We start from the raw sequence: 22965 nt of genomic DNA, 5'->3' as shown, positions 1-22965 counted from the left end.
GGGTGTCAGTGATTGTCTTCTGGGTGATAGTCAAGTCAGCAGTCTTCCCCATGATTACAGTTGTGTGTGCTGAACCAGAGTGAGAGAATGAAGGCTCAGAAAACCTTTGCAGATGTTTGAAGTTAATAAACTGATTAGAGTTCATTTCGGGACTGAAATAACTGACAAGAAATTGGATTTATTTTAGTATTCTAATACTTTGAGACAGGAGATTATAGTGAGCTGTAAACTGTAATTATCAAGATTAAAATAAAAAAGAGACAGCATTAATCTGGGTGAAAAAATGTAACCTCACAACAATTTAACAGTAGAAAATCAACATTTAATCTACAGAGTTAGACAGGCAAAGTAAAGATATGATCATACTTCATTTCTGATCTGAACAGGTTTTTAGGCACAGGGACATACATTTAAAAATATCATATATATTATAGCATATATTATTCTATGTAGCATAAAACCTCTTTACCATAACAACATAAGCACTTCATCATTGGCTGTACAAAAATACATTTAAATCTCTTTCTCTGCACGTTATGGGCACATGGATGGATGGATGAAAGGATGGTGTGTTTGTTTGTTTATGTTTTTTGTGTTTGTCTACAAGCAACTGTTTCTGCACTTGGCATGGATGTCTGCAGAGTGTGAGTGAAGTGAGTGTTTTTATGTGAGTGACTGCGGTTCTCCTCTTGCATCTGTGGTTCAGCCAAAGTCGATCCGTGGCCGGTACTCAAGAACCATGGGATACGTCTGAGGGAGACACATAAAAAAGAGGAAGTGTTTCAGAGAGGAGAAATCAATCTGTAGGCTATCGTACTGTAAACACAAACACAACACTGCTGCTGCTGCTGCTGCAACTCTGGGAGGAAGCCTTTGATTAAAACTGAGTCACTAAAGCTGGGAAGTCCTCTGTGCAGGTTTTAAACATGGTTTTTACACACACGCTGACACACAACCTGACACACACTCACAAAATTCAGGTACAATAGACCAAACCTAAATGAGCAAAAACCTGTCTTCTTAAGTCTAACATGTAAGAAATGAAAAAAGTTTATATGAATCAGTTATTAAATTCCCATTTAACCATTTGAATCCAAGATCAAATATGTAATTGATTTTATGAACTGACTTGTGGCAACTACAACCCAATTCTTAAAAAGTTGTGTTTATAAAAACAGAATGCAGTGATTTACAAATCTCATGAACCCATTTTTATTCACAGTAGAATATAAAATACATAACAGATGTCGACACTGAGACATAGGCTCATTTTGAGTTTGATGGCAGCCACACATCTCACAAAAAATAGGGACGGGTAACAAAAGGCTGGAAAAGTAAATGGTACTAATAAAAAACAGCTGGAGGAGCATTTTGCCTCAGGTCAGTCACATGACTGGGCACAAAAGTAGCATTTTAGAGACAGTAGCTGTGTTTCCATTAACCTTAGAAATGCGCAAATATGAACAGCACAATAAAATACTGATAATGGAAACACCTGAATTTCGAAAAGCCTCTCAAATATCGCTAAAAAGTTTTTACATTCTCATGAGGAGGGTTTTCAGATGTTTTGATACAGAAATATATCACAATAGTGCAATGGAAACACTTTTTCTGCATTTACACTTCACAGGATGTGACATACGGTGTCACATGACCAGTTCACTCTGAGACAACATGGAGCAGTACGTGTGGACAGAAGAGAAGACGAGACTTTTCTTAACATCATACTTATACCCTCATATGTGCCCTTTGCCATACATACAGACTTTGCCTCTGAACTACCATCCATTGCCTTCGTCTTTTGTTCAAGATTGTCAAGGTAACCACTGTAGATGTAATCATAACCGTACCAACACACAGCAGGTTTAGAGCGTCCACCTTCCTTGCAGAGTGGCTCGCGAGATGAGATTTTACAAGAATTACAAGGCTCATGCCCAAAACTTCCTTCAATGGAAACACATTCAAAGTGCAATTGTACCCAGTCAAAATTTAACAAATACCGCTTTATTTTGCGAAAAACTGTAATGGAAACGCAGCTAGAGTCTCTAAGAAGTAAAGCAGGGAAGAGGGTCACTAATCTCCCACAAACTGTCTAAAGATTGTGGAACTATAAAAAAGAAGTTCCTCAGTGTAAAATTGCCAAGTCTTTGAATATCCCACCATCTACAGTCTATAATACCATCAAGATACTGAGAGAATCAGGAGAAATCTCTGTGCAGCAAAGGCCAAATATCAGTATTGGATGCTTGTGATCCTCAGACCCTCAGGTGGCACTGCATGAAAAACAGGAATGATTCTGCACTGGAAATCCCATGGATTCAGGAATGCTTCCAGAAGCCATTATCTCTCAACACAGTTTGCCATGCCATCCACAAATCGCTGGCGTTGGACCAAAACCGCATATCTTAATTTTTTATTTTTTTCTCAAAAATCTGTGCTATTGTTCTACCTTTCCATCCATCAGTAGATTTTGCAAAATTTAAACCAATAAAAAGTGTCAAAAATATGCTCTTTATCACCATTCAGTGTTAAGATTACTTGAAAGATACCGCATTTTTCATTCCCTGCATCCGAAGTTATTAAACATTTTGTGGCACTTACTGATGTTGTTTCCTCTACTCTAGATCTTTGCTTGTGCTGTACTTACTCTCAGATGCATGTCGCTTTAGACAAAGCATCTGCTAATTGACACTGTTACACTGTAACATTGTCAATGTGGTGAATTTGGAGATAGGAGGCTTTGGCCTAATGCCAGTGACAGGCAAGTTTAAGCTGTATCATGCAAAGATGACGCCAGAAATAAAGACTTTTCTCTGGGCCAAAGCTTATTTTAAATAAACTGAGGCAAAATGGAAAACTGTTCCGTGGTGAGATTAATCAAAATTTGAAGTACTTTTTGCTTGTTCAAAGTTTAAGCGCCTGCATCTCTGATGGTATGCTGTTATGTTGGTGCCAATGGTGTGGGCAGCTAAAACATCTGGAAAGGAGCAATCAAAGCTGAATAGCACATACATAGAGGTTTTAGAGCTCATTCAGGGAAGGTCTTGCATATTCCAGTAAGATAATCCTAAACCACATACTGCATCAATCACAACTGCATGGCTACAGTATTAACATTCCTCTGATCCCATTGATCCTTTACTTCCTTTCCCTATCCGACATTTATCTGCAGCTAAAAATTATCCCTCAAATATGCACAAATGTGCACAAACACATATGACTGGAGGCTGAATTCATTAAGGTTTCGGAGGTCCAAAGTCATTATGAAATTACATATTGTGAGGTTGCAGTGACCTGCACCACTGTGGCTTCCATGGAGCTGCATCTTCTTTAAGGTAAAAACATCTAAGTAATTTCAGTCGTTTTTTTTTTCTTGCTAGACTGATGTAAACAGAAAGAGACATACAGCAGAACACTGACTACAGTCTGCAAGGTCACAGAGGTAAATAACTGCTGAGCCTTAGTTCTAGTTTAAATGCACTATGCTGTACAAGGTTCAGCCCCCTCCTATTAAATCTTGTTTTTAATCTCTAAATGGTCATAATGTACAGTTTTCAGGCTTGAAGCTTGTCAAACCTACTTTAAAAGGGGAGATAACTTATGCAGAGCCTCATTTATCAAGTAACATATTTACTTTTGAGGTGATAAGGAGAGAAATCACTGCAGTCTAAATATCGAGTCATCAAATTTTGAGCCAGATGTTTTTTAACCAGCTTGATAAAATGTGATATGGCCTTAATTTTTCCATCAGGGAGAAACACAAAAAGGTTGACATTTCTTTCATCTAATTCCAAACTACCAAGCCTCTGAATTCATATTCAAAGAAAATATAAAACTGTTTCCACTAAACAGGATCTACTTGGCTCTGCTCTGCAGGGACCAAGGCCAAGACCCTGATGCAGAAGAAATATAAAAGATGAGATGTGTAGCAGAAGTCTGACTGCTGCTGGCTCTGCTGAAGCAATATCAAAAAAATTCATTTTTAAAACAGTAGTTTGGAAAAGCACCCATGGTTTGAAATTTAACACCTGATATGAAATACAGAGAACTGAGTGTGGAGAAGTTAATAACTACATCAAGCCCCTCTGTGGGGTAAAATCTTTTCAAATCAAGTCCAGGTTTCTTGGGCCTGTTATACAGCATATTTCATCATCAAATCTAGAGCAGATACCCTGAACTCAAGCAGAGGCCGATGCATATAGGGCTATAGGGCTGAACTTCAGGGACCTGAAGTTCAGTGCTGCTCCAAAAAATTGTGACTACATGCCAAAAAATATGCAGATCTTGGGCCCTTTGATTGGCCTGCTGGGTATGCAGACTTGCAGAGGGTGAGAAAATCTCTGAGGATTGTCTAAGGCAAACTTAGTGTGCTTTGGGCCGAGATGAAAAACACCATCAAATCTGCTAACAAAATATCACAGAATGTATTTCCTCCTCCAAGTTTCCCAGAGGCTGAACGAGCCCAAACAATTCCCCTGTCCTCTGCCTCAGCTAATTCAGCAGACAGTCCATCTCCTCAGATGTCACCTCTCTTTTCCTCTTTGCAATATTTGCAGTAAAATTGCTGCTGCTGAATATTTATCAGCCACAACATAATATGCTCGGTTTCTGTTACAATGGTTTCCTATGCAAACATGAGAGAACGCGACAGAACTTGCTGTAATAGCAAAGAAATACCACTGCTTACCAGCTCCTTTATGGAGCATTACGGAGACACTGGACACTACAGCTTAGATTTTACATAGAAGTGGAAATCAGGCTTCAGGTCTACAGGAAAATTGATTATTTTCATCATAAATGCATACACTTCTTTCATGCACACTTCACATAAATGACTACACTTTGTTGATGTTTCTTTTTATGACAGAACTTAAAAAAAACAACAATGCCTAAACTATCTGGGGCAGCTTAGGGATGTGCCTGACACAGATGGAGCAAGCTGTGGACCAAAATCCTCAGCAGACCTTATTGGGACCACAGAGCACTCGAGCACTATATGGCACACAGAGCAGATAACTCAAGATGATCTTAAAAAGAACATTATGACATCAACTTTAGCACAGTAAAAGGAACTGGACTGCAAAAAACAAAACAGAACAGTAAAGAGGTAAATGTTTGATACAGCAAGGAATAGATGATGTTTGATGGGTCCACTGAGCTGTCTGTGAGTTCTTTAACTAAAATGACATTAAGAAGCAGAGGTTGACTTACAGTACGTACATCACCAAGACAGTCTAGCTGCAGTCTGTTCATCTGAGCAGGGCCCCTGTGAATGGGCCCTTCCCAGTTGAGATTTATTGATGACAATGCATTAATGCATTTGTGGTGGATCAGTACAATCAGTGCTAGCACCCTCGCTAACAGTTGCCTCATTTGGGAGCTGAGGACAGTGTCAAGCTATTCTTTGCTCTGATGCTGAAATTATTTGCTTGTGCCATTTTTAAACACTCTTTGTGCCTATTTTTGCCAATTTTATTCTGTTTTTTGCACATAGAACAGTTTTTTTTATTTTTAGTGTTTTTTATTTTTAAAAATCCCATTGACCCCGTTTCTACCTATGTTTGGCAATTAGACCCATACCTGCCACTTTTTTTTTTTTTCAAGATTTATTTATGGGCATTTTTGTGCCTTTATTAGATAGAGGAGGACGGTGGATAGAGTCGTAAACAGGGTCAGGAGTGGGGGAGAGACATGCGGTAAAGGGCCTCAGGTGGGATCTGCCCATGTACATGGGGAGCACCTTAAACCACCAGGCTACCTGCTCCCTTACCTGTCATTTTTTAAAATCCTTTTCACCACTTTTGTCTCCCTGTTTTAGCCACTTTCAACACATTTTGCCACTTTGAGCCTATTTTTTTTTACCCTCTTTTAAGTCATTTTTGATTTTTTCATTCCATTTGGCACTTCTAACCCATCTTTTAAAATTTTCTTTTTAATCTCATTTCACCGCATTTGCAGCCCAATTCTGCTGCTTTTTTAACCCCTTTGCACCTTATTTTCTGTCCGTTTTTGCCTATTTTCCCCATTTTTCCACACTTTCTACCACTGGTAATCCATCTGTTTAACTTTTAACCACTTTTCCCATTTTTGCCATTTTTGATCACTTTTATTTACCTCTTATTTTGTTACTGTTTTGCTATTTTAAACCAATTTTGTCCATTTCAACCCCATTTCAACACTTTTAAAGCACATTTTTGATTTTTTTTTTTTCTTTTAATTCAACTTCACTCATAAGGTCTGGCAGTTACAATCATGGAATAACCACATTGCAAACATTTCCTACTAAGCAACATTTCATAAATAAAACAGAAACATAAGACAGAGGTCTAATCCAGGATTAAATCATGAAAAAACCCAATTTAGAGCTAGAAACACAAATGGTGGCACACTTTAGCTTTGTAAGCATTAGCAAAGGCTAACATAGCAGGCTAGCTACGTAATAAATGTTGCTACATACAGTGCTTAACAAATTTATTTGACCATCCTAACCCTAACCAAAGTAAGGTTTATGCCACAGCTGCCCTAAATTAACAGCATTGGTAATTACCAAAATCATTTTTTTTTTATGTTTCTGCAATGGTTAATACACCAATATGCAGAAGATCTTTAGCCAAAATGACATTTTTAATGCTAAAATATAATTATTATTGTTATCCATGAATTTTTAAATTTACTGATTTACAAAAAAACTGAAAAAAATAGTAAAGCACATTAATATTTCTTGATTAATATGTCCAATTATAGTTATTTACTTGCATTCCAGAACAGAAAAATGAGTTTTAGTGGTTGAATGTTATGCTTTATTAATTTCTGATGTCTCAGGGAAGCCCAGTGAGCCGGCTCAAATTTGGGTGAATTCAGTTTGAAATCCCTCATTCCTGTTCAAAATGGTAAAACGTGGAGAGCTCACTGAAAATGAAAGAGTCCGCATTAAAGCACTTCATGATGCTGGATGGTCTCTGAGACAAACATGACAGGTGGTCCAATAAATTTGTTAATCACGGTATATCAATGCAGCTAAGTTAGCTTTCGCAACATAAGCTTTCTCAAATGAAGCTAAAGCTAACTTAGATCAAGGCTAGTTACTTTACAAAGCTGTTTTGCCAAGCTAGTGTAGCTACAGTAGTTATATAGCTACACTAACTATGTAGATATGAGGCTCTCGGAGAAGACTACAAGTTGTGTTTCACCATTAAGTGCAAGAAAATCTAAAGTCAAAATAATGTACCATCACACGTTTCAGCTTTCCTTGCATGTAACCATAAACATGTGAACACAGCTTTTGCAACTTAAACTTTGGTGATTTTATAAAAGTTTTTGCATTTGCTTCAAAGCACCTGTTGTTACCCTGATGAGACCACTTTCCCTCTGATGTCTGTGTCTTGCAGCCTCTTCTACCTGATCATTTAGCTCATACCTTCATTTTTCAGAAGTTACCAGTAGAAACAGGAGATCCATGATCTCTCAGGCTGCTGGCCGCTGTTGCCTTTAGGCCCATTGAATATCTCATCCATCACTGTGGCTAAACAATAGAAATGTCAACTCATGGCTTTGCACCCATGAGCTTTTAGGCACATTTGACAGAGTCTAAAGGTGTAAGCTGTCGTTTTCATGAAAAATTCAAAAAGGAAAAAGATGAGTGTTTGTGTCAGAGCAGTTGTAAAGTGAGGAGTGTGTCCTCTGGTTTGGAGTCTTGTCTCCTATTTCTGGCAGCTCCAGGCTGCTGCTGCAGCACAGTACAGCTGCTGTCATCTGCTCCTGCTCTCTGCTTTTTGCTGCATCATGTTTCAAAAAAAAGGAAAAGAACTACGCTAAATCCAACCTAACAAGACAATCAGTCTGCTTCACTGACACTCACTCAGCATCTTTCTCTCCAAAGACCTAATTATAATGCACCATCACATATTTGGTTCAGCTTACAGAGTTTTAAAGGATTTGCCCTAGCTTCTGACTGAAATGTAGGATCATGCAAGATGCTAAACGTTTATCCTCTGGCGACTAAAAATATTGCAAACAATGGACTTGGATACATGGTGATGCATACTGTAATTTCATGTCATAAACAATGCTAAGCCAATTGGGGATTTGGGTCAAAATGCAATTCTATGGGAAAGCTCTTAAATCATCACATTCAGTGGGAGTTCTCCTCCAAATTTATAACAACATTTCAGCATTAAATGGACAGTAACATCTACTTCATCATATATTTACAATATAACACGTTTAAAACTGTTAAACAAGTGACACACCAACACATCAACTATACAATACAACATACTGTACAACCCTTTGTCAAAGACATCTGTATTAGAATAAAAATCAAGTTAAAGGAAGTTATCATGTGGGCATATTAGAACACGGATTGGCTAATGCAGCTAGAGTTGATTTTAGATTTAGAAACTGCTAATCTTAATAAATGAATAAACAGTAATTAAAAGTTGGAGCTTGTATTTTTCTTTTTGGAAGTGTTGTGCACTTTTAAGTTAAAGCAACTTTTCTCAAATAGCAATTCTTCCGGTTAGATCTCTAAGGGTGCAGTCACACCTGAACAAACTCTGGCTTGCTTTGTTAGTTTGGTTGGGGGTGCTGTAAATGCTCTGGTGTAAACCAAAGAACTAATCTCTAATCCAAATGAAAACAGGGGTCTTGGTTTCCAACTGCACAACAGTTTGGAGAACGCAATTTGTACCAAACAAGAATCAGACAAACAAGTGAACCAGATGGTTGTGTATTGTTGGTTGAAATTTGCTGGATGGTTCATAAAAAATTACAGATAAACAGGGGATCATAAGTTCAGTCCTTCTTCTACATTTTACCCCTGTTCCTTGTTTTCGAGTGTCTTCATCCAGAGTTACAAGGGGCAGTGGGGAAAACTTCCTTTCTGTGAGGGAAAGACCTTTCAAGTTGCTGATATGTCATCAGTATTACATCAGTATCAGCACTACATAAACAGATGATATCAGTAGACATTTCAGCTATGATGATTTTTTTCAAATACATAGAAACATGATGCATTGAAAAACATTAGATTATAAGATTTCAATCCTTTCCATTTTCTTCAGCTACTCTGTGTGGTTGAAACATGGCAGCAGGCCAAGCATATCAACCCAGACATACCTCTCAGCAACATTTTACCAACCTCTAAAGCTGTGATCAACTGGAGGCCCAAGGGCCATTTCAGGCCCCCCACATCTTCCCATCCAGCCCCAGGACATTGTTAAATTCAGAAATACGCAGAGAAAAAATACGTTGATGAATATGAGGTGTCTTTTTTAAACTCCCTACAGCTGATCATAAAAACCCAAAACAATTGACATTAGTAAAAATTGTCTGCATTGGTTAAATGTTTGATCCATTTTACAGAAATACTGCTGGTGCTGGACCGTTCCACCCATCAGTCTCACGCTCTATTTTACCCTTACTCATGAACAAGACCCCAACAAACTTGAACTTCATCCCCACCCACAGGGAGCAATCCAGCATTTTCTGGTAGACAAACATAGCCTTGGGATTTGAGGTGCCACCAGCTTTGCACTCAGCTGCAAACTGGCCCTGTGCCTGCTGGAGGACCCCAGCTGAGGAAGCCAATAGAACCACATCATCTGCAAAAAGTAGAGTTGAAATTCTGAGGTACCCAAACCGGAAACCCTCCACTCTTTGCTTCCACCTTGAAATCTTGTCGATGAAATGAGGCTTTTCTATTTCACTGAGCAGCTTGGCTCTACTTGGTTTGACTTGGCACAGTAGCCCAGCGCTACCCAGCGCAACCAAGCAACCCAAGCTTGGTGACACAGCATCATGTCTGTCTTTGCTGTTGTCTGAAGGTATTTCAATGCTTGCTGCAGTGCTTGCTGCTTAAACGCGGCCGAATTGGTGATGGGAAAATAAACCAGCACGGCTTGGTTTGGATTGGGGCAGTCAAAAGTCATTGTGGAAAAGCCCCAAAATCTCTGGATACTTCAGTCTGAAGGGCCATGTGTCCCTGGCACTTCCCCCCTACCCCTCCATTCAACAAGAATTGGGACACTCTACCCCAAGACATGAACATCTAAAATATTAGGGTAGAGTCAAGTGGTAGGGGCAATTGGTGAACTGGAATTGAACCACGGTGTATGTAAATCGTGTCAAATAGGTTTGCAGAGAGTGGCTAATGTTAGCATTGCACCAGCAGCCTTCAGTACTGCTTGTGGATTGCCTGTTCTCATCGTTGAGGTCAATATACCAGTTTCACCTGACACAACTTATCTCCATTTTATAGATGTAAACACTGCCAAACTTTTCTGCACTATGAGATGTCCTTCTTCACTGTTTAGTCTCGGGGCAAAATTAGGTGGAACGGCAGTAACCACTGACCAGAGCAACAACTCTAACTAAGGGCGAGTGGTAGTGTTGTACTCAAGACCACACTATCCGAGACCGAGACCACCAAGACCGTGAAAATCAATTTTGAAAAAGCATGACAAGGTTGAACGGTTAAAGAGCGTTCTCTCATTAATTTTAGTTTTCTTTTTAATAAAACTGACAGATAAGAACAAGGTGTCTGCCAAATCACAACATGCAAAATCTCAAATCTTAATTTTTTTGAACTAACTTCTCGTAAAAATTTAATCCTTACATGTATTTAAAAGCCACTGAAAAGTCTGAAATTATTTGAAAAATCTGAAAATGAGATGTTTCTCTAGATTTGTCAGGTGAATGAGACCTAAAGTAAGATGTTCAGAGGTATTTCTGACTAGAAATAAGACGGACTGATGTCTGAGTTTTTGCAGGTGTCTGACACATAAGGCACTCGAAAAGATTTCCAAGAAGGCAGAACAATCAGTGAGCTAATGGCAGCTGTTTTAAGTCAAATTACAACATTATCAGGAACAGTTCAACTGAAAATAACATCACATGCCCAGCCTAGGAAAAAAACAGTAAAAAAACAGAAATCCAAGCCCACCATCATGAGCAAACAGAGGTATGGTTGCTAAAGACCACAAAACATGTCCTCAAAAGTCCCATTTCTTTTAATGGGAAATGAAGATTTAAAGAAGAGCTTGGTTGAATCTAAGAAACATAAGAGACTGCAGCATTTTGTGACCAAAACGTGCACGATGGGGTCTCATTATGATGAGGGATGGGGATCGTTATTTTTTACTGAAACTGATGCTGTTATTGATATTCCTTATTGATCAGAGTCATTATTGATACCACTAACGATACTTTTCTATACATTGGGGTAAAAACAAAATGAGGATAAAAACTTAAAATAGAAGTGGTAAAAACTGAGTTGTGTTTGAGCTAAAATGTCATTGTTCAGTCTGTAACATCTATTCTATATCCCTCAAATACAAACAATTTCCTCATATCCAAAGCTGCATTCACAGGTGTTTCCCTTCAAAATAAAATTTTCCCTTTATGGGACATTGAACATATCATACCATACAGGATACAGTCGTCCAATTTACTGAGGTTACCTGAACGCACCATATAATCCATCTTTCAGGTCATAAAGTTTGCTAATTAACTTCAATTCTGTCCATTCTGGCACTGATTTCTACACTGCGTTAATGTTTTTAACAAACAGGACTTGTTGTATCAAAGGGGAATGTTTATGTCTATGCTCATATTAAGGAAGCATTTTGAGATTGAAAAACCAAACACAAAAAAAGAGAAAACAATTTGATTTCCTTTTCTTTCCAATCAGAGACCTTTGTCTGAACAGAGTAAACATGGAGAGACAATATGGGAAATCTCTGTCAGTAAACATCTGACATTTAGACCATGAGTCTGTTGTTTTTGTTCTTTTTCTGGTCAACATTCATGCCCAGGTCTCTGTTTTAATATCACTGCCTGAATCTAAGGTGTTACTTCTACAGTTTAAAGATTGACCATATACAATTGGCAAACATATTTTTGGCATCAATCAATTCGATCTATTTTTTTTAGAGGGAACTGTAGGTTAGATGATCAATCTTCATTTCAGAACTTATTTTATTATTTTCCTGCAGCATGCTAGCTGCTGTTTGTCTCTTAACTCTGTTTACCTTTTCTCAGAAATACCATCACAGTTGTAAATCTGTCAGGCTCAAAGGCTATTAGAAGGCGCTGTATGTATACTCATTTGTAATTATGAATATCCAGCTTGTTTAATATTACTACAGTCGTGTCCTTAGGTGTAGAGTTTGACACTGGATCAGTAATACCAATCTGAGTTCCCATGAGCTACAATCTGTCCATAATACACTATATGGACAAAAGTATTTGGCCACACCTGTGACTTATTGAATTCAGGTGTTCAAACAAGACCTGTTTCCACAGGTGTGTAAAGTCAAGCACCTGGCCATGCAGTCGCCATTTCCAAACATTTGTGATACAAAATTTGCCATTCTGAAGAGCTCAGTGACTTCAGGCATGGAACTGTGATGGACCTTTGCCATAAGGTGGTTTCATGAAATTTCATCATTGTTAGAGATTCCACATTCACCTGTAAAGGGTATTATTAGAAAGTGGAAGCGTTTAGGAACAACAGCAACTCAGCCATAAAGTGGAAGACCACGCAATATCCCAGAACTGTTCAATGACTGTTATTGCACATGGTGTGTAAAAGTTTCCAAAGCTCTGCTGATTCCATAGCTGAAGAGTTCTGAACTTCCACCGGAATTAATGTAAGGATAAAAACTGTGCAGCCTGAGCTTCCAGGAATGGGTTTCCATGGCAGTGCTGCTGCATGCTTGCTGCATGCATTTTTTGGGTTTGGGCTAGACCCCTTATCTCCAGTGAAACACAACCTTAATGCTTCAGCATACCAAGACATTTTGACTCTCACTGACCGCTCATCCGAGAGGCAATGTACCTCAGAAAGGTAGTGTCATAATTTGCCCGGTACAACATATATCCAGTTTTAGTTTTTGATTTAATTTAACTTTATATGTAAACAAAGTCTGGCAGTAACATTCATGAAATAACTACATTACAAACATTACAGCCCAAGCAATATTTCATACATAAAATCAAAATTATCATGAAATTATTGCTAGCCCTGTTTTAGAAGTAATTAAATGATTGGTGGCTTGCTTTAGTTTTTTTTGCTTTAGCTAAAGCTAACTATGTAATTAATGTCCCTACATAAGCTAATGTAGCAAAGTAAGCTTTAGCAACGTGAGATTAAGCAGTGTGACCTTTAGTAAATGTAGCCATAGCTAATGTAGCTATAGCTAATGTAGCTACATAGATAATGTAGATATATAGCTTACAGCTGCTTTGTGAGCTTAACTTTTACTACCTTAGCTATGTTAGCTATGTTATCATAGCTAAGCTGGATTACAATACAGTACAATACAAGAACTTTATTTATCCCCGAAGGGAAATTCAATCATCTGGGAGTCTCATCTGTTTACTTTTTTTACTGATTAAGTAATGTGAGCTTTAGCAAACATAGCTAAAGTGGACTTAGCTACATTGAAACATAGATATGTAGCTTACATAGCTGGTTTGTGATGTTAGCTTTAGGTACATTTGCTACATAGCAATGTTAGCTACATATCTCAATTATCTACATAGCTTGGGCAGCTAACAGAGCTACGTAAGCTACATTTGCTGTGTTAGAATGTTTTTATGGAGAATGATCATTTTTTCCTGTCAGACTGTTAACAGGGATTTATTGAATATTTTGTGGTTAGGTTTATCAGGTCAGGTTCTACTTTCAACCTTTGAAATCCTAACCTGTACTTTGTCCCTCACCCTTACCCTAAACGGAAGTTTAATTCCATTTCATTTTGAAAGTCTTAGCATGTATTTCTGTTCTGAGACATACGGCATCTCAGATGAGTGGTCTAGATGAAACACTGACGAAGGAGGGTTCCCACTTGACAACCCTGGTAAGTGCAGGTTTTTTACTACCCATCAGTCTGCACGGTTGACTTGTGGGGGGAAATAGTAATGGATTAGGGATTTCTTCATTGATCCTCTTTAGGGCACAAGTATCTTGTGTTTTATTCAGAATGTGTGACTGGGAGAAAGGAATTTCTTGCAACCAGACTATCTTGTAAATTTCTCCAAATTCCTTTAGCCTTTTTTACCCTTGGACTAAAGTTTAGCGCATTGACCAAGGCCTGACCACAAATTGGACTCTTGTCGGTCTTTTTCTTATTTATGTACGGTACAAGAACACATCACTTATCACAAAATAACATAAACTTCTGAATTTATTCTTCGTACTTTTTTTTATAAAGTTGTATATTTGCTTTTGAAGATGAGAGGACAGTTTGCAGAGAAAAATTTGTCAATTTCAGCCGTTCTTTGGGGTGATATATCCCGTGGCAATATAATCATAAGAAAGCAAAAAAGGTGCAACAAATACTTCAAACAAATCATTGACTGTGGATTAAAATAAAATCAAGCAAATTGATCTAATGTTTGAACTGCTGAATTACATAATTAACTGTCAGTCAGCCATGACAGTCCCCTGAGTTTGTTAATCATCCATGCAAAACCCAGAAGAGTTTAATCTTGATATGATTTTAATGTCATGTTTTAAATCAGTCTGGTGGCGACAGTTTCCTGTCAGAGAGACTAAATGAAGCCAAGCTCTGGAGTAGACAGAAGGATGAGACTGATGACTGACTAAATGTTCTTGGTTTCCTCCCCTCTCTGTCTCCATTCCCCGACTCTCACCTTCTTATCTGTCTCACTCACGCTCTCCATCACTCCTCTCCTTTCCCTGTCCTTAACCAGACGGGGCTCAAACTGAAGTCAAAAATACATTCTTGGTGTTTATCCTACTGAGTCATCGGGCAGGACAGAAATGATTCTGACAATCTGTCTTTGCCTTTTGTATCAGGACATAAGGGTGTTGGGCAGAGCAGAAGTAGGGAAAATACTGCAAAAAATGTCCCTCATAATGGATAAAGATTATAAAAAAGACAACCACAAGAAGTGATTGAGTTCAGAGCATTCACTGTGGCCTCATCTCCTACTATACTGGAGATGAAAGAACCTATATTTTATATGAAACCATCAAATGTCTTCTAAAGGGCCAAGTTAAAAAGATGAATTGTTATGTTTCCAAATCTCACTTGTAGAGTTGTATGCCAGCTTTGAAATGGCAGACTTGGTGATTTGAATGTTGTGAGAAAAAAAATGTATCAAAAACTAAATTCAACTTCATTTTAAAATTACACTACTAACATTTACGCAAACAGACCAATAAACAGCCTGCCTAGTGAAAGGCAGCTCATGAAAATACTCCAATGCAGCTAACACAGCTAAAGCTAATGAAGCTACAGTATGTAAGCACTTTAGCATACGTTTGTCAAAGCTAACTGAACTATAGTAGCTACATCAGCTTATGCTACATCAGCTAAAGCCACCGTAGCTATGTATGCTTATCTAGTTAAAGTTAATATTGCTTAAGGTAGCACTTCGATAGTTGCTAAAGCTAATGTAAATATGTTAGCTACATTATTGATGTAGCTTATGTAGCTATGTTGGCTTACATTGCAATGCTCACTATATTGCTAGCCTAGCTCAATTAGCTTTAGAAACACTGCTTATGCTAACATCCCTTAAGCTAATGTGGCTAAAGTGGGAAACAGAAAATACTCTGTCTCTGTTACTACTCTGAAAGAGTGGCAACTTTTCTTACCATTCTATATATATATATATATATATATATATATATATATATATATATATATATATATAAAGAACTACATTTTGTTGTCTCAAATTTGAAACTTTAGAACATCTTTTTTGTTGTGAATATATGTGATCCTTCTGGGAATCTTATCAAAATTGGATCACTGAAAGAGACTCAGATTCACCAAATCTAATATATGATTTCATATATCCACCTTGTTCCTAGCCCCCATGATTCTTTGTGTGAAATATGGGTGCAACTTTCGATCCCTTCTATCTAAATAGGACTTTGCATTCAATACAAGACGTGAAACATGATTATTAGAGCAATTTGGACATTAAAGTATGTAACTTTCGACAGCTTCACCTCAAACAGGACAATATTATTATTTCTGCTCTACTAAAGAGTACAAAGTGTCAACATTACCTCAGACAACCTAGAAAAGCATATTTCACTAACTTTATTAGCTTGTATCAGTTTAGTAATAGATGATCACGTTTTGTTAACTGAGTATGGACACCACCTCCAGATAACATTTCTAGTTTGTGGGGTTGTTGAAATCCTTATTCCACCAACTAATCCCTCTTAAAATGTGGGAATTATATTAATAATATTATCCATGACTCAAGTTGTCAGCTCTTCAGTTTGGTAAATGTCAAGTTTTCAATTAATAATGAATTAATATTGAAAGAATTACATCCCAAATGCATTTAAACAGTGAACAGCATGTTTAAAACACTGTTGTTAAAGACATATATTTAACTTTATCACGTAATTAGTACCACGACCGAAGCAACAGGTACTGAGCGTTACAGAAAATATTGTTTAAACATTCAGCTCATTTAACTTAACTGAGTTAACAAAGGGTTAGGGTTAGAAACAAAGCAGTGTTTACTGCAGCAAATATTTATTTATTTCAGAACAACCACTATTGACAATAAATCACTTTAGTAAGTCCTTTTGCTAATAATATTGTTACTGTATGGGATGTTTGACCCTTATTCATAGCTACAGTAGACCCCCAGGAATAACGTGGTATCCACCTTATTTACTTACTTACAGCTTACAAAACGAACAATGTGAACATGTGATTGCAAAAAGATATCAATATTTACAAATTCACGGAGAATTCCTATCAAACAACTGTCATTCGTAGTTAGCATCTATCGTTAGCTGCTGTATTAAAATACATGTATTTATGTACTTCTGCCTTAGCACCGGAAGTTTCGCCCATATTCTGATTTACAGTAGAGGCTCCAGAATAAGGTGAATATTATATAAAATAAAACAAGCCTAGGATGTAAATTCTTTACATACTTGAATCCAAGATTAGACCTCAGACTCTATTTAATTTTTTTCCTGTTTTCTGTTTCATGTATGAAATGTTGCCTTGTCTTAATTGATTTCAGTGTGTTTTTTATATATGTAATTGCCACACTTTGATCATGAATAAAGTTGGAGATTAAAAAAAAAAAAAAAAAAAAATGGTCCACCACACGCCCCCACAATGATCTTGAAACAGTGACATGCCTTTGCCCAAACTTAGGAGACCTGCTCTCCTTGGAATAGTTTGCATACCAGGCAATTTTCTGGACTAATCTCAAGTCATCTTGAATACAAATGTAGATTTAAAATGCCAATAAATCTATAGATCAAATATTTTCAACTTTTTAAGAGGGCAGTAACTGTCTGATGTTAATTTTTTAAGTCACTTATCATAGAGAAGGAATTTAATACAAAAGGTTAAGGTTGAAGTTTAAGATTTGTTTAGTGAAAGAATTAAAAAAGAAAACTGTGTGCCTCCAACCCTGAATTAATTCCTGAAAATGCAGAAAAGGTTGATACTGTAGTGTTGGTATAAGGTGTTTGAATTTCTAAAAGTAATTTGATTTTGTTTGCAAGAATGAAATTACATGTTATGATCAGCAGGGTCCATCTGCATAATATTGTATATTTCTTTTGCGTTTATTGATCCTTGTGGAAACCAACTTTTATCAAGCTAAAAGATTCAGGGCTTTTGAGAAGTCCCATAATTCACCTCTGCCTCTTTAATGATGTATTATAATGACAAAATAACATTAAAGCAAAAATCACATCTACAATAACTTGTTTTCATGCATTGGATGAACTTGTGGATGTTTCGGCCCTCGGATTGATATTTTTTGCACATTTTGGGCCTTAGAATAAACCTATAGGGGAAACCTACAACTACATTTGAATCTTTTGATGATATACTAGCCCTCTATAAAAACTTGAATGATAAGTTCCCTTGTGTAGCATTATATACCCACTCAGTAACCAGTTTTAATTTTTTAAAAAGTTCCTCACTTCCAAGCGCTAAGCATGACTGACATCAATAAACCAGCACAGATCTTATAACTTTGCTCCGCATGCCCAGCAGCCCTCTCCTGTGGTGCATCATCAATATAAGTCTATTTAACAGCAGGCAATGGAGTCGTGCTTACAGGGATTACTTGACTGAGCAGTGTACTTAATATATTTTTTATAGTAGTGAGTCCTGTACCACAGTGTTTACATAATACTGGCCACAAAACTTTCCATATGGGATAAAGGCCCAGATGGAAAATAAAGTAATCTACAATTCTGACAATCTGTGCACGCTAACAATCTGTACCTCATTATTACATAAGACAGACATCACTTCCAAGTGAATGATTAAGGTCAAACAATGATTGCATTGTTGGACAAAAGGAAACAGCTGGCTTTTATTTTCATGCCCATAGACATTTTTGGATCAGTAATGACTAAACTAATTCCTAACTTTATGCAATTTTATTTTAAGTGCAGGTGTTTATAGGTTGTACATTTTTCTGGTTGATACGATTATATAACGACCAGGAGGAATGATAACACGTGACATTTTCCATTCTCACTCCATGAAACACAGATCACAAAAGGACATTTTAGCCCTTGAAAAACTAGATTTTTTTTCAGATTTCTACAGAAGTGCTCTTGCTTTGGGAAATTACATGAAGGTAAATTACTCTATCTAGTTTTATTACCCCTCTGAGTGGACATGAGCACAGCTGGAGCCGAGAAAGCACTCACTGTAAAGGTGTCTCATTTCATACTGACTTCCTCTCTCCTTACTTTCTCCTCCCGTCATCCTCCTCTGCTCCTCCTGACCTGGTATCTGTTCCCTCCTGCGGTGCCAGCTGTCGGCACCTCTCAGTCATTAACCACATTGGGACAGGACCTTTCATTTGCTCATTGCTCATATGCACACATGCACACTCATGCAGATAATAAATCAATTCAAACGCACTAACAGATGAGCAAGCACGACCTCAAACACACGCCAAACCCTGACACACACACACACACATGCGTACACCTGCATGAAGCCTACAACGTCTCCTGTTGCTGCAGTGTGTGAGAGCCTGTGTGTGTGTGTATGTGTACAATTTTAGACTCTAATTTAAGGACACTTTTGTGAGGATCTTTCATCAAGGATTTCTTTCTTTATTATGAGCATGAGGGCTTTATCTGTGTTTTGGTTTGACGTTAAAGTGAATGATGCGTTATTTTAAGATAAAAAGTCAATGACAAGACACAAACAAACTCAGTGTGGCACTGGGCGATGCAATGGCAAGAGTTTCCCTCATATCCAGCCAGAAAGTGTGTTTTTAAAAGTCTGGCAGCACTGACATTTTCTTGACATTGAGTTAGAGCTAAGTATTTTGAACTAAAGAATATATTAAGTTGATTTTCATGTGTCTTGTTGACACACCTGACAAAACATATATACTTGAACTCTTAATCTACATCACAAAAGCATAATCTGGCATTCGTTCAAGCTATTCATTAACATTATTATTATTGCTATTGTTATTGCAATTAAAATAAAGAATCAACGGGGGGGGGGGGTTTACTGTATATGTAGGACTGTCAGGATTAATGTATTAATGGAAGTGTATTAAAATCTAAAATTAATACATTATTATTTAAAATCATGATAAATCCCATGCTGTATTATGCTATTTAGCCAGGGATGGAACCTAACATTTACTCTGATTACTTGAATTGAGTAGGTTTTTTGGGGCATTTGTACTTTATTTAGTGCATTTTAAAATCAGTACTTTATTTTTACTTAAGTAATTTTTAATCAGAGTAATTATATTTTTTCTTGAGAACAACACTCTTCTACTTTTTCCACCTCTGTTGACTACACTGTAGCAAATAGTGAGAGAATAAATCCACATCGCATCACAAAACAGCAGGGTTAAAAAAAAAAATTCTGAGATGATCTTAACTCCCAAAATGTAATTTCAACTCTATTCTGAGGGAAATCTTCAGTGTTTTAGTTATTTCACAGTGTTGACCCATCAGTGTTAGGTTAACTGTAAAAAGTCAACTGATCTAAGCTCCGCCCACTGCGATTTCAGATCTGGGGGGTGTATGGGCTAAGTTCCATTTCATGATCTTGGACAGAATGTTTATATGTTTTAAGTTGTGCTTGGTAGTTGTCTGTTGTGCAGTGATCCATGCTGGGATTGTTTTGGTCAAATGTTTGTGGATTGTTGTTTTATTTAATGTGAGACACATTTGCATCATGAGTGAAGTCATCCACTGAGTTAGAGTACCATAAGGACACACAGTTTATATTCTTCATCAGCGTGCATCGTCTGGCTGTGAAGTCGACTCTCTGCTTTGTTCTTGCCAGAGAAGACCCACCTTCCAAGAGATTTTCAAGAGTTACTGCAGCTCTGTCATACTGTAAATATTTAAGACTTTCAAAAGAGTTAGTTTGGACCAATAAAGACACCTAGAATTGTTAAGTTTAACTATTTATGATCTCAATTAGCTATTTGAATTTTTCAATGTATTTAACTACATTATAGAGATGTAGCCTTACTTCACTCCCTCGTTCTTGCTAATAAGGAAAGCTCATATTTTACACTACAGCTACTTAGGAGCTACTCAGAATTTAAAGCAAATTTTAAATAAGATACTTTTTAGACCAGTAATTTTAATTAAGAAGAATTTAACTATAATAACTGTACTTTAGCTTGAACACAATAATTGTTTACTTGTATTCCTGGTTAGACCTAAATGTTTTAAACTAAAAAATGTTTTAAATTGTTTTCCATCAATCGATCAATCAACAATTATTTGTACTCAAAAAGGGGTTAATGATGTTGAGTCAATTACAAAAGAGATTCAAAAATACAAAGTAGTTATAAACAGAAGAGAGGTTGATACTGAGTAGTTTAAATAATCAACCTTAAAATAGAGCAAGGTCTAAATAATTACAATAGATTAAAATGCAATTAAAAATGATGTTAAAAAGTTAAAATAATTAAAAGCTTTAAATGGTAATAATCAATGTTAAGGGGTGCAACAATTACAAATAAAAGTTTAGAGGTCTAAAATCAATTTTTTAAATGCCCAAAAGGTAAAAGTTCAGTAATCTTAAGCAGTTGCTGTAACTTTTTCCACAAGTCAGAAGCAGAATAGGAAAAAGCTTTTCCTAGTTCTGATCTGACTCGTGGAAGAAGATGTGACATATGACAGTGATATTTCTAAAAGGGCTTTATAAATAAAAAGATGCCAGTGAAGATCACGTCTGATCTGGGTGAAAGCTATCCAACCTTCCCATATAAATACAATGATGTGTGTCACAAGAATCACCAGTGATAAATCAATGATAATAAAGTAAAATATTAGTGCAGATTATTAAACGGAGTCAAGTCATCTTAGGGTTGTTGAGGTCTATAGATAACGTCATGATAATCCAAGACATAAATCTGTTTATTTTTCTGCATTAAGAACCAATTTTTAAATCAGTAAATATACTCTGTAAATCATTACAAGACTGCTGTAGCAAGTTAAATGCAAGATATGTGGGGTGTCAGTAAAACACTACAATATCGTATCATCTGCATACAGATGTTCATGGCGATTTAAGATAGAATAGAACAGCACTATTCATATAAATAGTGAATAAAGCCAGACCTGGGAGGAAACCTTGTGGAACACCTTTAGTTTAAGTTAGTTTAACAGACTGTTCTCTCTGATAAATAGCACCTGAATCAAAGAGAAGCACTCTTATCTAATCAAATATTCTTTCACCTCTGCAGCAACAGACAATCATCCACAGTGTCAAAAGCTTTTGAGAGATCCACAAAAGGTGCAACACAGTGTTACCTTTTAACCAGAGCTGATGCGATATCACTGACAACTTCAGTGACAGCAGTGATACTACTGTGTGCCGCTCTTAAAACCACACTGGTATGGGCTCAGAATATTAGCTTTGTGTTTTAATGGATTATTTGGCGATTATCTAATTGATTATTCATAGATCTTGTTGATATTCCTGACAAAGCATAAAAAAACCCAAACATGAAAAATAAACTGTTTTAAAGACAAAATAGTTGAATTTCTAAATGTGACAAAAGAGGAGATTAATCAGAATTAATTGAGGAAGTTATAGGATTAAACATGCAAAGATTTAAATCATATGACTGACAGCCTTATCTACATCACTGCATTAGGCCAGACTTCAGCTAATGCATGACTTAATAAATGCACAGAAACCAAAGGTTTCAATGGGTAAATTTGCATGTGCCCTGCAGCAGATATGTTATCATACGTGGACTTTCTAAAAAATCAGATAGGAAAAATGTTAAAGTCTGTGTGCAAAATGTGCAAACTGCAATAATGTCAAAAAATGACTTAAATATGATGTGTCACTGGGGTTAAAGAGTTTACAGCAGTGTGGAAACAAGAAATCTACAGAAACATGAGAAACTGGGTGACCGTTTCAATGCAGTGACAGGTTATAGTACTGAGTAATTCACAAAAATACAGTGTTCATATTTCAGATTTTTTTAGGGGGAGCCTTGATACACAGATACAACTGATTCAGTCGTAGGAAGAAAACCTCAAAAATGTGAGAGGTTTGAACCTTCAGCCTTTAAAATTAGCAGCAAACAAGAATGAAAATGGTCTTATTCTTCTCATTTTTGAACCTGAGTCAAGACAGAATTAAAGATTTAAGAGTCTTCTGCAAAAACCCCTAAACCACTGACATGAGAAGTAACTCAACCATCACTAGGTTTTTTTCAGTTTCTCTTAGTCTTCTAAAAAACTCTTCTAAACTTTCATTCTTACTAACTTCCCCCAACCACAACCTCAGTTTCACTTAAATTTAACACAGTTCTCATCCACAAATGAATGTGCAGGCAGGCAGTCACACCGACACATGAAGGTAGGGGTTGCAGCCTTACATTCTCTCCGTGTAGCCTCCATCGGGTCATGTAGATGAACTCCAGAGTGTGATCTCTGCCCATGATCTCTCCATTACACAGCACGTCCAGCTG

General features: G+C 36.9%; 1 protein-coding gene across 2 annotated transcripts in view; it reads right to left on the bottom strand.

Annotated features, from left to right (window-relative positions):
• Window positions 1-300: 300 nt before the first annotated feature.
• LOC121511009 (polycomb group RING finger protein 5-B-like) overlaps window positions 301-22965 on the bottom strand; it is a 39417-nt gene continuing 16752 nt past the window's right edge. For both annotated transcript variants that reach the window (XM_041789475.1, XM_041789476.1), the window contains exons 8-9: window positions 22873-22962; window positions 301-750 (exon numbers count right to left, since the gene is read on the bottom strand). In XM_041789475.1, coding sequence (XP_041645409.1) covers window positions 703-750; window positions 22873-22962 — 138 coding nt within the window. In that variant the 3' untranslated portion in view covers window positions 301-702. The remainder of the gene's footprint in view (window positions 751-22872; window positions 22963-22965) is intronic.

The sequence above is a fragment of the Cheilinus undulatus genome, linkage group 6 (genome assembly GCF_018320785.1).
Source record: "Cheilinus undulatus linkage group 6, ASM1832078v1, whole genome shotgun sequence".
NCBI classification, from domain to species: Eukaryota; Metazoa; Chordata; class Actinopteri; order Labriformes; family Labridae; genus Cheilinus; species Cheilinus undulatus.
Note: the sequence above shows the minus strand (reverse complement) of the source record. Positions and strands in the feature narration are given on the sequence as shown.